The sequence below is a fragment of the Talaromyces proteolyticus genome, assembly GCF_021365285.1.
Source record: "Talaromyces proteolyticus strain PMI_201 chromosome Unknown BGW36scaffold_9, whole genome shotgun sequence".
Lineage (NCBI taxonomy): Eukaryota > Fungi > Ascomycota > Eurotiomycetes > Eurotiales > Trichocomaceae > Talaromyces > Talaromyces proteolyticus.
Window position 1 is genome coordinate 508387 of NW_025764285.1, and position 12814 is coordinate 521200.

The 12814-nt window shown below is 49.7% G+C and overlaps 9 protein-coding genes across 9 annotated transcripts; 4 read left to right on the top strand and 5 right to left on the bottom strand.

Moving 5' to 3' along the window:
• Positions 1 to 51: 51 nt before the first annotated feature.
• On the top strand, positions 52 to 1202 carry BGW36DRAFT_300669 (protein farnesyltransferase alpha subunit; the record flags this gene model as incomplete). The annotated part of the gene is made up of 3 exons (XM_046211645.1): positions 52 to 287; positions 344 to 448; positions 497 to 1202. 3 exons carry the CDS (start codon positions 52 to 54, stop codon positions 1200 to 1202), a joined length of 1047 nt encoding a protein of 348 aa, XP_046069370.1.
• Positions 1203 to 1366: 164 nt separating this feature from the next.
• Positions 1367 to 2810, bottom strand: BGW36DRAFT_300443 (tryptophan synthase beta subunit-like PLP-dependent enzyme; the record flags this gene model as incomplete). The annotated part of the gene is made up of 4 exons (XM_046211623.1): positions 1367 to 1568; positions 1632 to 2534; positions 2594 to 2647; positions 2704 to 2810. 4 exons carry the CDS (start codon positions 2808 to 2810, stop codon positions 1367 to 1369), a joined length of 1266 nt encoding a protein of 421 aa, XP_046069371.1.
• An 801-nt stretch (positions 2811 to 3611) lies between these two features.
• On the bottom strand, positions 3612 to 5544 carry BGW36DRAFT_398977 (putative methionyl-tRNA synthetase; the record flags this gene model as incomplete). The annotated part of the gene is made up of 5 exons (XM_046218475.1): positions 3612 to 3893; positions 3946 to 4423; positions 4476 to 4843; positions 4897 to 5306; positions 5358 to 5544. 5 exons carry the CDS (start codon positions 5542 to 5544, stop codon positions 3612 to 3614), a joined length of 1725 nt encoding a protein of 574 aa, XP_046069372.1.
• A 247-nt stretch (positions 5545 to 5791) lies between these two features.
• On the top strand, positions 5792 to 6309 carry BGW36DRAFT_300260 (putative nuclear transport factor 2 domain protein; the record flags this gene model as incomplete). Its single annotated transcript, XM_046211610.1, has 2 exons — positions 5792 to 5837; positions 5888 to 6309. 2 exons carry the CDS (start codon positions 5792 to 5794, stop codon positions 6307 to 6309), a joined length of 468 nt encoding a protein of 155 aa, XP_046069373.1.
• A 129-nt stretch (positions 6310 to 6438) lies between these two features.
• On the bottom strand, positions 6439 to 6909 carry BGW36DRAFT_429737 (uncharacterized protein; the record flags this gene model as incomplete). Its single annotated transcript, XM_046220733.1, has 5 exons — positions 6439 to 6525; positions 6577 to 6623; positions 6677 to 6760; positions 6815 to 6827; positions 6874 to 6909. 5 exons carry the CDS (start codon positions 6907 to 6909, stop codon positions 6439 to 6441), a joined length of 267 nt encoding a protein of 88 aa, XP_046069374.1.
• A 118-nt stretch (positions 6910 to 7027) lies between these two features.
• On the top strand, positions 7028 to 7834 carry BGW36DRAFT_209447 (putative 60S ribosomal protein L38). The gene is made up of 3 exons (XM_046209913.1): positions 7028 to 7303; positions 7453 to 7581; positions 7648 to 7834. Exons 1-3 carry the CDS (start codon positions 7240 to 7242, stop codon positions 7695 to 7697), a joined length of 243 nt encoding a protein of 80 aa, XP_046069375.1. The 5' UTR covers positions 7028 to 7239; the 3' UTR covers positions 7698 to 7834.
• A 28-nt stretch (positions 7835 to 7862) lies between these two features.
• Positions 7863 to 8927, bottom strand: BGW36DRAFT_209474 (GNAT domain-containing protein). The gene is made up of 3 exons (XM_046209914.1): positions 8816 to 8927; positions 8679 to 8758; positions 7863 to 8624 (listed from the first exon to the last, which is right to left on the bottom strand). The coding sequence occupies exons 1-3, from the start codon at positions 8835 to 8837 to the stop codon at positions 7971 to 7973; spliced, it is 756 nt and encodes a 251-aa protein (XP_046069376.1). The 5' UTR covers positions 8838 to 8927; the 3' UTR covers positions 7863 to 7970.
• Positions 8928 to 8952: 25 nt separating this feature from the next.
• BGW36DRAFT_409350 (putative DNA polymerase delta subunit 2) lies at positions 8953 to 11080 on the bottom strand. Its single transcript, XM_046219103.1, has 5 exons — positions 10898 to 11080; positions 10658 to 10841; positions 10473 to 10604; positions 9457 to 10423; positions 8953 to 9406 (listed from the first exon to the last, which is right to left on the bottom strand). Exons 1-5 carry the CDS (start codon positions 10942 to 10944, stop codon positions 9111 to 9113), a joined length of 1626 nt encoding a protein of 541 aa, XP_046069377.1. The 5' UTR covers positions 10945 to 11080; the 3' UTR covers positions 8953 to 9110.
• A 109-nt stretch (positions 11081 to 11189) lies between these two features.
• Positions 11190 to 12814, top strand: BGW36DRAFT_383551 (putative oxidoreductase). Its single transcript, XM_046216680.1, has one exon. It carries the CDS (start codon positions 11659 to 11661, stop codon positions 12700 to 12702), a length of 1044 nt encoding a protein of 347 aa, XP_046069378.1. The 5' UTR covers positions 11190 to 11658; the 3' UTR covers positions 12703 to 12814.

A 12814-nucleotide genomic window follows, 5' to 3' on the forward strand; every position in this document is an offset into this window, starting at 1 on the left:
CAGTACAGCACATAATATACTGAACACTGATACTAAATACGAATACTGCTAATGGACGGCAAATACGCTTCATCGCCCGACTGGGCTGACATCTCGCCGATTCCCCTCGACGACGGCTCCGAGCGCAGCGAAGACATCATCCCGCTGGCCACCATCGCCTATCGTCCAGAGTATCTCGAGGCCACGTCCTATCTGCGCGCCGTCATGGCCGCAAATGAGCTGTCAGAACGAGCTCTGAGGTTGACGGAAGATGTGATCACCATGAATCCCGCGCATTATACTGTCTGGTATGTATATCATAACCTGTTTATTTCAAGTCTAGTTCACGCTGATGAGTGTGCAGGCTGTACAGATCCAAGATTCTATTCGCACTGCAGAAGAATCTGAAGGATGAAATTGCATGGCTAAACAAAGTGTCGCTTCGATATCTCAAGAACTATCAAATATGGTAAGCCGGAGTACAAGTATCAAACAGCAATAATTAATAAAGAGATAGGCACCATCGACAACTGCTCCTCTCATCAAGGACTTTTTTCCCAACTCTTCCCGCCAATGAACTCGACTTTCTCATGGAGATGTTTGCCGCTGATTCCAAAAACTACCACGTCTGGACGTACCGACAATGGCTCGTCCGGCATTTCGACCTCTGGGACACACAGCGCGAAATTGACGATGTCGATGCTCTCCTCAACACAGACGTCCGCAACAACTCGGCCTGGAACCATCGCTATCTCCTCCGCTTCTCGCCGCGCGAAGGCCCAGAGGCAGGGATGGCGGGCAGCAGCAACAGCGAAAAAGGACGCCTGAATATCGTCGATGAAGACGTTATTGACACCGAACTCAACTACGCGCAGGCAAAGATCCTCTTGGCGCCGGAAAACCGCAGTCCGTGGTTGTATGCGCGCGGGGTGCTGAGGGCAGCGAGTCGGCCGTTGGCGGAGTGGAAGGGGTTTGCGGGACGATTTATTAGCGAAGAGATTGATGGCGAAAACAGTGTTTTTCATGTCAAGAGTAGTCTGGCCGTGGAGTGGCTGGCGGATGTGTTTTGGGAAGAGGCGAAGGGGGAGACGGACCAAAAGCAGGAGAAGATTGACGAGGCGGTTAAGATGATTACCCTGCTGAAGGAGAAGTATGATCCGATACGTCGGAATTACTGGGATTATCGTATCAACGAGATCAAGCCGGTAGCAACTTCGAGTTAAATAACTGTCGACATGATTGATTGAATTGGACGAGATGGGGTCATTAAAGGTAAAACGCTGAAGTACATACATGCAAGATACAGAATCAATTACTCCCGATTAGGGTCAACTTGGAACGCAGGAATAAACGCAAAAAAAGGAAAGAAAGAAAGAAAGAAAAAACATCAAACCCACCCATCAGCCAGCTTCTCCCTCCACTCCGATACCAATCCTGTCGTGACATTACTGCCTCCACAGACGATGATAACGACGCGGCTCTCCGGTGTTAGATTAGGGACGAGCTGCTTGAGATGTGATAGCGGCAGTGAGTCTAGCGAAGCACCAGCCTCATTCTCTACATCAGACCCAATAGCACTGTCAACAGCACTGTCGGCTAGCGAGATAGACGACCCATTGAACATCGGCTGTGTCAAGCGGTCCTGCAATAACCCACTCTCCTGCTCATCACCATATCCTTCATCACCCACTCCGATCATCTTCTTCCTCTGCCGGTTTTGCCTCTGCTTCTGCCTCTGACTTTTGAATTTATCGCCAATAACCGCCTCAATACACACCCCACACGCAAGCTCAACCAATATCCGCTCATCGTCGGCAATCCGCAGACATCCACGCGCGGCATCTGCATCCGAGAGAACCGCGCTGTGAATGACGATCCCTGGGGGCGGCGCGATGCAGTACTCGAAAGTCTGCTCGGAGACCCGAACACACGCTAGCGAGACCGCCATGGATGTGACCTTGGGCAGCGTGACTAGGGATTTCTGCGCCATCGCCAGAGCCATCGACTGCGTTCCGTCCGTCTCGACGGCGAGAATATGCACATCTTTTGCAGGCCTGTCAGCATCTTGCTGCTGCTGCCGCCCAATCCCCTGAATCAGCCCATTCATTAAACCTCCTCCCCCAACACTACACACCAGCACATCAGCCCCGAACGCGCCCTCCTCGTCTGCCGGTGGTAACTGCCACGCCAACTCGTCGACAATCGAGCTATTTCCCTCCCAAATAGCCTCGTGATCAAACGGATGCAGGGCAATCTTCACCACATCTTCTGCCCCCGGCGTGTGCTCCTTCATGACCGCGTTTTTCATGTACACGCCGGCCTCGGCGATCGTCTGGCCGTGCTGGATGACCTGCGTGGCGCCGGCCGCCGTGAGTTTCTCGATGATCAGTCGCGAGGCGGTCATGGGCAGCACGACGGTGCAGGGGTATGCGAGCGAGCGAGCGGCGCAGACGGCCGCCAGCCCTGCGTTGCCACCAGAGTTGATGTAGAAGTGCAGCTTGCGGCCGGCGTTGAGCGGGCTGTTGATGTGGTACAAGATGAGGTTTCCCATAGCTCTGCGCGAGTTAGATACCTCTCCTTTTCTCATTATACAGAGGGTTTGGGATTTGGCTACCTTGATTTAAATGAGCCGCCTGGTTGCAGGTTCTCGAGTTTGAGGAATACTCGACTACCATCCGCTTAGTTAGATTCGAGTCATTCGACTGTGTCTAATATAGGACTTACCATCCCGCTGCTTTGGACAGAACGGACGACTCAACCAACGGCGTTTCGATCCATGGTTTCTGCTGTTTCCGTCTGGCGAGGGAGGGATGGACTTGTGCTGTGCCCATTATACTTTTAGCAATAATATGAATTGAACAAGACACACAATTTGCGAGAATAATAATGAAAATAAGCAATAATAAAAGATCAAAGATATGTATTGATGTATTGATGTTTGTCTAGATACCTGCGAGTCTAGTCAACAGATATGTATGTACACGACAGGGTTAGATCTCGACTTGCATCCTTATCAATTGCGCAACCCACCATTCTCGCCTCTTTCATCACCCTCATACTTCGCCCTGATAGTGGCCAATAACAAGGCCCAAATCAGGATGATGGACGGAAAACATAGGGTTATGGGGTGTTCTCCGCGGGAAGGGAAACGGGGGTTGATAAGAGCGCAAAAACGTGAAACCGTTTTCCGTGTATTTTTCACATCTAAGCCCTTTATAACCCCTAGATATTTTTTTTTAGAATCGTGTATTATGATGTATTACTTTGTATTGATTTTATCTGGGAAGTGATCGTTACGGGCGCGATCCAATCAGCTCGATTTTATAGGGTAATAGTTTGGAGGGCTCCGGTGATAGCCGTATTAAGAAACATGTACAATGCGAGTGTTACTAATAACAATAAGAATAGTAGTAATGGTGCGGTTAAATGTTGGGTATGATGTATTGGTACAGTTAATGGTGTTATTGTACAAAAGTGCTCGCACGTATCAACGCGCTATCATACGGGATATTGATTCCCGATTTGGTGTTGGTAGATCAATGATAAGGCCGATAGGAACACCGCCAGCTGATGTTTTGACGGTGTATCTAGCTAGTAATGATAGATGATGAATAGATAATAGAATAAGAAGACTAATTCTCAATCAACAGCGGGGGAAATAACAGCTTACTCGTCTTCTCAACCTCACCATACTCGAAATCCGCCCCATACGTCGCGGCCTCAAAGTTTCGTTTTGAGACATCCGTGCCTACCCGGAGAAAGTCTAGAATTTCCGCGGACTTTTGCGGCATGAATGGGCTGAGCAGGATCCCCGCAATGCGCAGGGATTCGCATACGTTGTACACGATGCGCTGCGCTTGTTGCGGGTCTTCTTTGTACTGCCATGGTGCGCTCAGGTGCAGATATTTCTGGGCCTGGACTGAGTTAGCGGGTGTTTATGCAAGATAGAGAGATGAGGGAGCTGACTCCTTGAATTAACCAGATTACTTCTCGTAAGGCTGCCCGGGGTTTGAGGAGGTCCATGTGCATCTTCGTCCTGGATGGTGTTATATGAAGGGCTTCTTCTATCACTTTGTCCAGATCTGTTGGTGCAGGAAGACTGCCAGCCGCAGCAGCGTCGATGCTCACACGAGGCTTCCATTTCGCGACGCCCATAGTCCGACTCATTAAATTCCCGAGCCCGTCCTGGAGATATTTCTTGTAGTCGCGGACGATGTAGTCATTGTCGTAGTCGCTGTCGCTGACAAGCGGCCCTTGCATGGTCAAGAAAAAGCGGATAGTGTCGACATCAAATCGGTTGATTGCGAAAAATGGATTCACTACGTTTCCCGTCGACTTGGACATTTTCTCCCGATTCATCGTCCAGTGTCCGTGGACGAGAACTTTCCGGGGGAGGGGTAGATCAAGGGCCATCAGAAACGCGGGCCAGTACACGCAATGGAAGCTGGGTGCATTAGATCGATGCTTATCAATAACGTTTATGGGAGTGAAATTACCGCATGATATCCTTCCCTACCACCTGCACATCTGCTGGCCATCCTAGATCGCTCTCCTTCCCCGGTGTGAACGGGTAGCCAGCTTTGGTCAGGTAATTCACGAGGGCGTCTAACCAGACATATATAGTCTGAGTCTCGTCCCCAGGAACTCTAATCCCCCAGGACAGACGCTCCACAGGCCGTGATATTGAAAGATCTTGAAGTCCAGATTCAATCGAGCTGTATAGATCGCGATAATAGGGGCTGGGTGATACCCAGTCTACATTCTCTTTATAAAACTCCAAAAGCCGGTCTCGAAAGGCAGACAGGCGAAAGTGGTAGTTGGTTTCTGTTGACCATTCAACTTCCTTGCCAGTTTCGACAGAAGTCTAGACACGTTAGCACTTTGAAATGTCAATGTCAAGGTTGGCAGCATTCTTACCATGATCTTTCTGCCCGTCGCAGGGTCGAGAGAGGCCTGCACCTGCGATTGAGGATAGAAGGTCTCGTCGCTGACGCAATACCATCCTTCATGTTTCGCCGTATATATGTAGCCCCGATGCCGAAGCATTTCCCAAAAATATCGGACGGCATCTTTGTGGGCGTCATCGGTAGTTCGAATAAAATGATCATGCTTCAGGTTCGCCGCTTTGGCTAGGTCTTTGAAAGTCTGGCAGTTCATATCGCAAAACTCCTGCGTATCCATTCCTGCTTCCTGTGCTGCCCTCTGTATCTTCATGCCATGCTCGTCTGTGCCTGTCAATAATTGCGCGTCTGTGTTGCCGAGGAGGAGCTGCCATCTCTTCAACACGTCCGCAGTGACCATAGTGAATAGATGGCCGACATGGGGGGCTTCGCTGTAAAATTAGCATGCTAGTTTGTGAATTTTGGCTTCAGACTGACCGGCATTGACGTAGAAGATTGGTGTTGTAACGTAATATGGTTTTTTGGGATGCGCCTGCGTTGCATGTGTTCTTGACGGGAATCGTCGCTGTTTATAAGTATGTGATAGACATGAAACGCAGGTGAATGGGGTTTTCGTGTTTCGATACGCCGACGCCCATGAGAGGGCTGGGCGTAAATGACCCATTGTGCGAGTGCAGCAGGAAGTCGTCAGTTGATCGTAATATAATAGAAGCAGAATCCTGGTGTTGCGGAGAAGTCGCACCTCCGAAGTGGCCAAAGCTCCCGCCATAATAATGTTCGGCTATTATTTTGCTCTCCTCCTTCCCTCAGCAAACATCCTGCGTCCCCTCCCTCTCTTCGTCCGTCACCTCGTCGTCGTAGACGCAGACACGACTATCTCTCAAGCAAGTCTTTAATATCGAACCAATACCATGGCAGTTCCCAAAGACGACCTCCTGACCAAAGTGTCTACAGAAGGTATCTATGTCTGCGCTTTCCAACACGCAGCAGTAGCTAACACAGCTCAGGCGCCACTGACTTCGTACAATCATATCACTCGGCGCTTTCAACAAACAAGAAATCAATAGCCAGCTTCTACAGCGCGACTCCCACAAACATCCTCTTCAACGGAAACGTCATTGCAGACGGCGCCGCAGTGGAAGAAATTTTTACGAACCAACTACCCTCCGCCCGCTACGATATCAATTCCTTCGACAGCCAGATCATCAACAAGGCGTATCCCACGACGACGCCTGGAAACAACGCCACGGCAAATGCGAAAAATGTCTCTATGTTGGTCGTGGTCAGTGGGTCGGTGCAGTACGGCGCGAAAGACTCTCAGCAGCATGGGTTTAGCGAGACATTCGTCCTGATTCCGAATGTGGAGAGTAAGGAGAAGAATAAGAAGGATTGGATTATTCAAAGCCAGAACTTTCGGCTGGTTGCTTGATCTACGGGGATGACAACATTTCAGAAAACGGCTACATTGAGAGAAAATAATTACAAACGGCAAATCCACGCCAATATAAACCTATTAACCGTTACAAGTCCATCGCACGCCCGGTGCCGATCAAAGATATCACGAGCTCCTTGTCGGGCGCAGGTTTGCTTTCACACGCTCTATCAGCTCGTCCCGCGCTATCGTGTCTGCTGGCAGGAGGTTTCTCTGCAACCAGATTAGTCGAATGAAGAAATTCCCACTGGGATATCAGATTACAGCTCGAAGCCATCTTTTCAGTTCCTCTGTTGTCCAGTGCTCGGGGTCTATACTCGTCAGACGGAACCATAGCATCAATTATTGGTAGCGCCTTCTTTACCTCCTTTAGGGTCTGTTTCGGCGGGAAACAGGTCGCCTCCCCATATCGACCAGGCGGAGACGGCAGTGACGATTCCAGCGAAGCCTGTATACTATGTATCAACGCGTGTCATAATACTACTTTCATATAATGATTCACCCAATAGAAGGTTCTAAGACGGTTAGCTGGCTGATAGTCGGCTGGGTGGATTCGCGTACCTTGGAATTCAGTGCTTTATCCAGTTGAGTAGGCATATTCACACTGCTTAAATGTTTGCCAGATCCTATTTAAATAATTGTAGGAGGGATAAGGATACTGTAGCAAACATGTGAATGCTGCCTACAGCATAGTGACCATACCGCCAGCGCCTAGTCTGGATATGGCTAGAGCAGGTTAAATGCAGGCACCGCCACATGCACCAGCCCACGGCCAGACGCGCGCCACAGCCAAACCCTAGCCCTAATTTACAGACGGGAGCCCACATTCAATCGCCGCAACAGCTGGACCAGCAGGAGTAGATCCTGATCCTAGACGTCCATCTCAGTCACCTCACCCTCCGTGTCCACGCGCTGAAATCCGCCATCATGCCTTCCGAAGTCTCTGATATCAAGCAGTTCATTGAGATCTGCCGCCGGAAGGATGCTTCGTGTACGTTGTCCTCGTTCTATTTTTATCGTCAAGCATTCGTTATACGATATGCGATATGCGATTCTCGATTCTCGACTCGACTCTCAAAACATGACTGAGATATTGCTATTGGAATGAATGAGCATTGGCTAATTAATTATCCCTTTTAGCCGCCCGCATCATGCGCAGCCGCAAGACAAACCAGACCAAGTTCAAGGTCCGCTGCCACCGCTTCTTGTACACTCTCGTTCTCAAGGACACCGACAAGGCCGACAAGCTGAAGCAGAGCCTGCCTCCAGGTGCGTGACTGAAAGAAAACCAGAGGGAAATTCAATGGGAAAGTCAACTAATGATATGGACTACAGCTCTCAAGATCGAGGATGTCTCCAAGGGTACCAAGAAGAAGTCTATTTAATTGGGACTGGCTGGATGAGATGAGGACAGGACCGGGTTACGTGCATGATTACATTTAATTGTTGAAATAAAAATGGTCGAGGAAGGGCATGTCAACTTTGCATGTGGCAAATGCTACCATCACATTACAAACCGAGTTACGTCGAGGCTTTCACATGGTCTGGCTTGCAAACTCGCAACACGGAGAATCCTACGATTCTCCAACTCCATCACCATTTTCTTGAGGTGGTGATATATGGATATCAAAGGAAAAAAAACATTTGAAAATATTTCTTCATGACTCTCTCTCCGCTCTATACTCCAACTGCCGATACCCTCTTACTGCAAACCTCGTGCACATCTCCTCAACACCAGCCTTAACCAATCCAGCCCTCCTCAACTCCACTTCCCCAAAGTAATTCGGCTCATCAGCCACCCTAACAAAACCCAGCGACTCAAACAAGCGCACACTGCGAATATTCGTCTGCCCGATCTTGACACTCAGATAATCTAGTTTGTTGGTCTGCGTAGCTGCTGCTGCTGCTGCCCTTTTTTCCGTCCGTAGAAATTCCGCAACAATACCATTCTCATGCTCAACAATATACCGCAGAAACACCAACAATGCGGCCCGCCCGTACCCTTTCCCTTGATTCTGCCTTTCGGCTATCATCAGCTCGAGTTCCCCTACAATTTTGCCTCCGTCTCCCTCTTCTTCCTCGTCGATACGCAGGAAGAGATTGACATCCCCGACCATCCGCTCCGGCCCATCAAACTGATCTGATAATCGTATTACTTCGCTTTCCGAAGAACCTGAACCTGAACCTGATGCTAGTGGCAGTGCTAAGCAGACAATAAAAGTCAATTTATCGGCATCCTCCCTCCAGCTCTTCTGCATGGAGTATTCCTCTTCCAAACTGAGCGGTTCGGAGGCTGTTGCTTGTTGGATTTCCTGGGTTGGTTAGTAAACGGTACACAGTATATGTATGAGAGGAGCTGGGATTACCTCGTTTTTCATCCATTCGTGATAGCGTGGGACGTGATGCGGGAGGTATGGGACTAATAGGGTTGAGGAGGTTGATAGAGCTGTGGGAGTCTTGATGAGTGGGTGGATGGGTGATGTATAGAGGGGGAAGGGGGTACCTGTGGTGGCGTTGATCAGCATTTTGAAGGCTGGGTATGAGTTTAGTTATGTATAGGTATAGATGGATAGATCGTTTGCAGCAAGCGGGCTGTTCGTAAAAGTGAACAAAATATTTAATAGAGAAAATGATAAAGATGCGCCAATAGCGTGGATCCCGGGAGGGGCGCTTCTAAGCTAGTAGTATAAGTTTCTATCATAGTCCTTAACGGTTTATCATGACTATTCAGTGAAAATTACATTACCATAACTTTCGACCATAGACTTCATTCCTATACTCATTATGATTGTAATTGATTATTCTCCCTCGTTTTCTGTAAATAGCTGGAACTTCACTACTTCAACCTCCAGTGTCTCTGAATCAACCAGCACCAGCTCCCCCGTTTCGTGGAATTTCGGTAACGACACCAAGCGCACTCGGGAGTTCAGTTGGTCGTCTGAAACATCAGGCATGTCTGAATCTGCTCCATTTAGCCGGAATGTCGGCTCGCTCTCCACCACCATGGTTCTGAATTGAGGCTGATTCCCAACGAAGAAAATATGTGGGCAGGCTTGTAGAATGAAAGGGTCGTGTGTTTGGAATGGATAGCACCCTTTAGATGATTAGGTTGTTTTTTACTCGGGATATGAGAGTTGGGCTTACATAGTGTATCAGGCGCTGTTGGCACTGTACAGCGCCATTTGAGCATGGCTTCCATTACACGTATCCTTGTTTCCCCGTCCTCGCCTTCGGTGATGTTGCCGTCTTCGTCAGAAAAGTCGAGGTAGCGTAGCACATCGTCCACGTTTTGCCCACTGCATCCCCAGAGCCTCCATCCGTCAACGTAGCCTTCCCAGGGATTCGTGACATTGTCAAACCATCCAGGCTCGACATCTGTGCTCCCAGGTTGGCCTTCGGAGCAATACATCCTTGCCTTGGGAAGCATTGCGCGGTGAATACTCTGCTGAGGAAGCGAGAAGTTGGCCGGGTCCCTCTCGCCAGGCATCAGGGTGATTGGGATAGAAGGAAGGATTTCGGAAAGGAAATTGTCGAGTTGAATAATGGGCGATGGGTTGTAAGACGAGGCATCGTAGCCGTATTTCTTTGGTGCATTCTTTTTCTTGTTGGATGTGTCGACATCTCTCACTAATGTTTCCACTTCACCTAACGAATTGCCAGCTATAACCAATCTAGATATCCTCGTAGGAGAAGTATCTTCTTCGCTCTCGACTCCCGTATATCCCAGTAGATACTCAGTCAAGAGTTCTAGGGTCAGGCCATCACCCGCAGACCCTGTCATTCCTAATCCACTAACAAAGGCTATTTTCGAGGATTTCGCCGTGCTTTCAACACGATTCAGTTTTTGGTCTATTTTGTCAGTAGACGCCCTTTCCCATCTCTGTGGCTGCAGAGGAAGGTCCGGGACTTTGATATCGATCACCTCGAAATCGCCGTTCGAATTCTCCGTTCCCAGGACTGCAATGATAACGCCTGTTACCAAGTGTGTCGCTCGAAGCAGACTCCCTGCTAGTCTGAGGCGACCCGATTCATCTTCCAACATGACTTGTATGGAGTCTGGATTGGAGGGGTCGAGATACGTGAGGCGAGGCGGGGGTGCGGCGGCAAAATTCTAGGGATGATCAGAATGCCATCCAACAGCTAGAAAATACCAAACTCACATCATGTGCAACGTCGTCAAGAATGTTGGGTTTCAAGGGTAGGTCCATATAGACGGTGCCGACAACCCAGCATAGCTCTCCCTGTCGCACATCGAGGACTCGTTCGACTTTTCGTGCTTTCTCTTCTGCAATCTGCTCGTCGTCAATACAGCATCCCAATGGAGAACTAACTGTGTGCTGCCTACGTTAAAGCCTTCCCATGCTTCCCGGCCGACCTTCTCTACGGCCGGCTTCAGCTTAGCCAGGCGCAAGAAGTACAGGTCTCCATACTGTTGTTGATACTGCCGGTTGTCGGCTTTTGGTAGCTGAAAGGTGTGAAGGGGAGCATAGGCAGACGGGGCGCGGTATCGGGGGGGATATTCTTTGCCACTGTAGAATAAACAGCTGGTCAGTGTGGTCCAAAAAAGAACATCTGAACATCCCACCTTGGCGGCTGGAGGAAATCCTCGCTTGTTGCGACTGCTGCAGTCATGGTGGAGCTACTTATACGGGTTGTGGGAAGCAGAATTGGGCCATATCCAGGGTATAATGCCAGTTATAGATCCATTGGCGAGCCTGGCGATGCAGGTAGAGTAAATAGTAAATAGTAAATAGTAAAGACACCCAGCAATGCGGAGGAGGAGCAGTGACGCGCGAACGCGTTTTTTGGCTCCTTCCCGATCGGTCGTTAATTGGTCCACCTACTCCGCTCCGCTCTGCACACAGGGAAATCCCACGCCGGCGACATGGCCGCGCGGTTATGAGTCTGCATTGTAGGAAATTGGGGCAAATACGTGGGTACGAGTCCCGCTCTTGTTATTTGTGTTTTTCTGCCCATATACACAACATTTAGTGAATGAATATCTCGGCCAGTCAGTGGTCGTTAATATCTATTCTATGATACTTAAAAATGCCTCGGTCCTCTGACCTCGGCTGCCGGCCCTAATTTGAGGGGAAGACAGCTTCTCCGCATCCCCCGTCCACTACTAGTAACCACATCAAGCCTCTGTGTCTCTTTAATAATTAGTAGTGGTATTATGCTTGCTCTTCCTTCTAATTGGACTCTTATTCTACTTTCAATGTTGCCATCACTATACCACAACGAGTCTACATATAACGACCCTTTTTCTTCCCAACAACACATTACAGATTCATCCCGCACCTTATATAACTATAGAAACCACAGTACAACATTGAAATATCAAACATGTCTTTAGAGACGCCACTCTCCAAGCTTCTAAACATCCAGCATCCCATCCTTCTGGCCGGCATGGCCAGGGCCTCTGGAGCCGCTCTCGCAGCAGCAGTCTCCAACGCCGGTGGTCTAGGGTGCATTGGCGGACTCGGATACACACCCGCACAACTAGACGAGATGCTCACCGAGCTCAAATCCCTACTGCGACACCCCAGCCTCCCATTCGGCGTGGACCTTGCCCTCCCGCAGGTCGGCGGCGGTGCGCGCGCAACCAACCACGACTACACCCACGGCCATCTCGACGAACTGATTGAAATCACCATCCGCCACGGCGCAAAGCTGTTTATCTCAGCGGTGGGTGTCCCCCCGGAGCACACCATCAAGCGTCTTCATGAGGCCGGCATCCTGGTTATGAATATGGTTGGCGCCCCCAAGCATGCCGAGAAAGCGCTGAAGCGTGGCGTGGATATTGTTTGTGCCCAAGGTGGTGAGGGCGGCGGCCATACTGGTGATGTGCCGTTCTCTGTGCTGGTTCCTGCTGTCGTGGATGTGGTGCAAAAGTACAAGAGCCCGCTGACAGGCCAGACGCCTTTGGTGGTTGCGGCTGGTGGCGTGAATGATGGCCGGAGTCTGGCTGCTTCGTTGATGCTCGGTGCATCCGGGGTATGGGTTGGGACGCGGTTCGTTGCAACGACAGAGAGCGGGGCGAGTCAGTTACACAAGGAAGCTGTGGTTTCTGCCGGGTTTGGAGAGACGATTCGCACGCTTGTTATTTCTGGGCGGCCGCTTCGGGTGCTTCCCAACGACTATATCAAGCAATGGGAGAAGCGGCCAGAGGAGATTCTGAGCTTGACAGAAAAGGGCGTTGTCCCGATGATGGATGATATTGAAAAGGATAGAGAAGATGTCGATTTCCCATTCCTTATGGGTAGTGTTTCTGCTGTTGTGAAAAAAATCCAGCCCGCCGGGGAAGTTGTGGAGGAGATGGTTAGGGATGCTGTCCAGGCCTTGCAGCGAGGTCAGACGTTCGTCAAAGTAGGGTCGAGTAAATTATGATCATTCGATGTAGATTGATTGGCCGTTTATCTATGACTCACTCTGATTTATTTCTGAAAATACCTGTATCTAAGTACATAAATGGATATATCACTTCGACCCACTTCAAGAG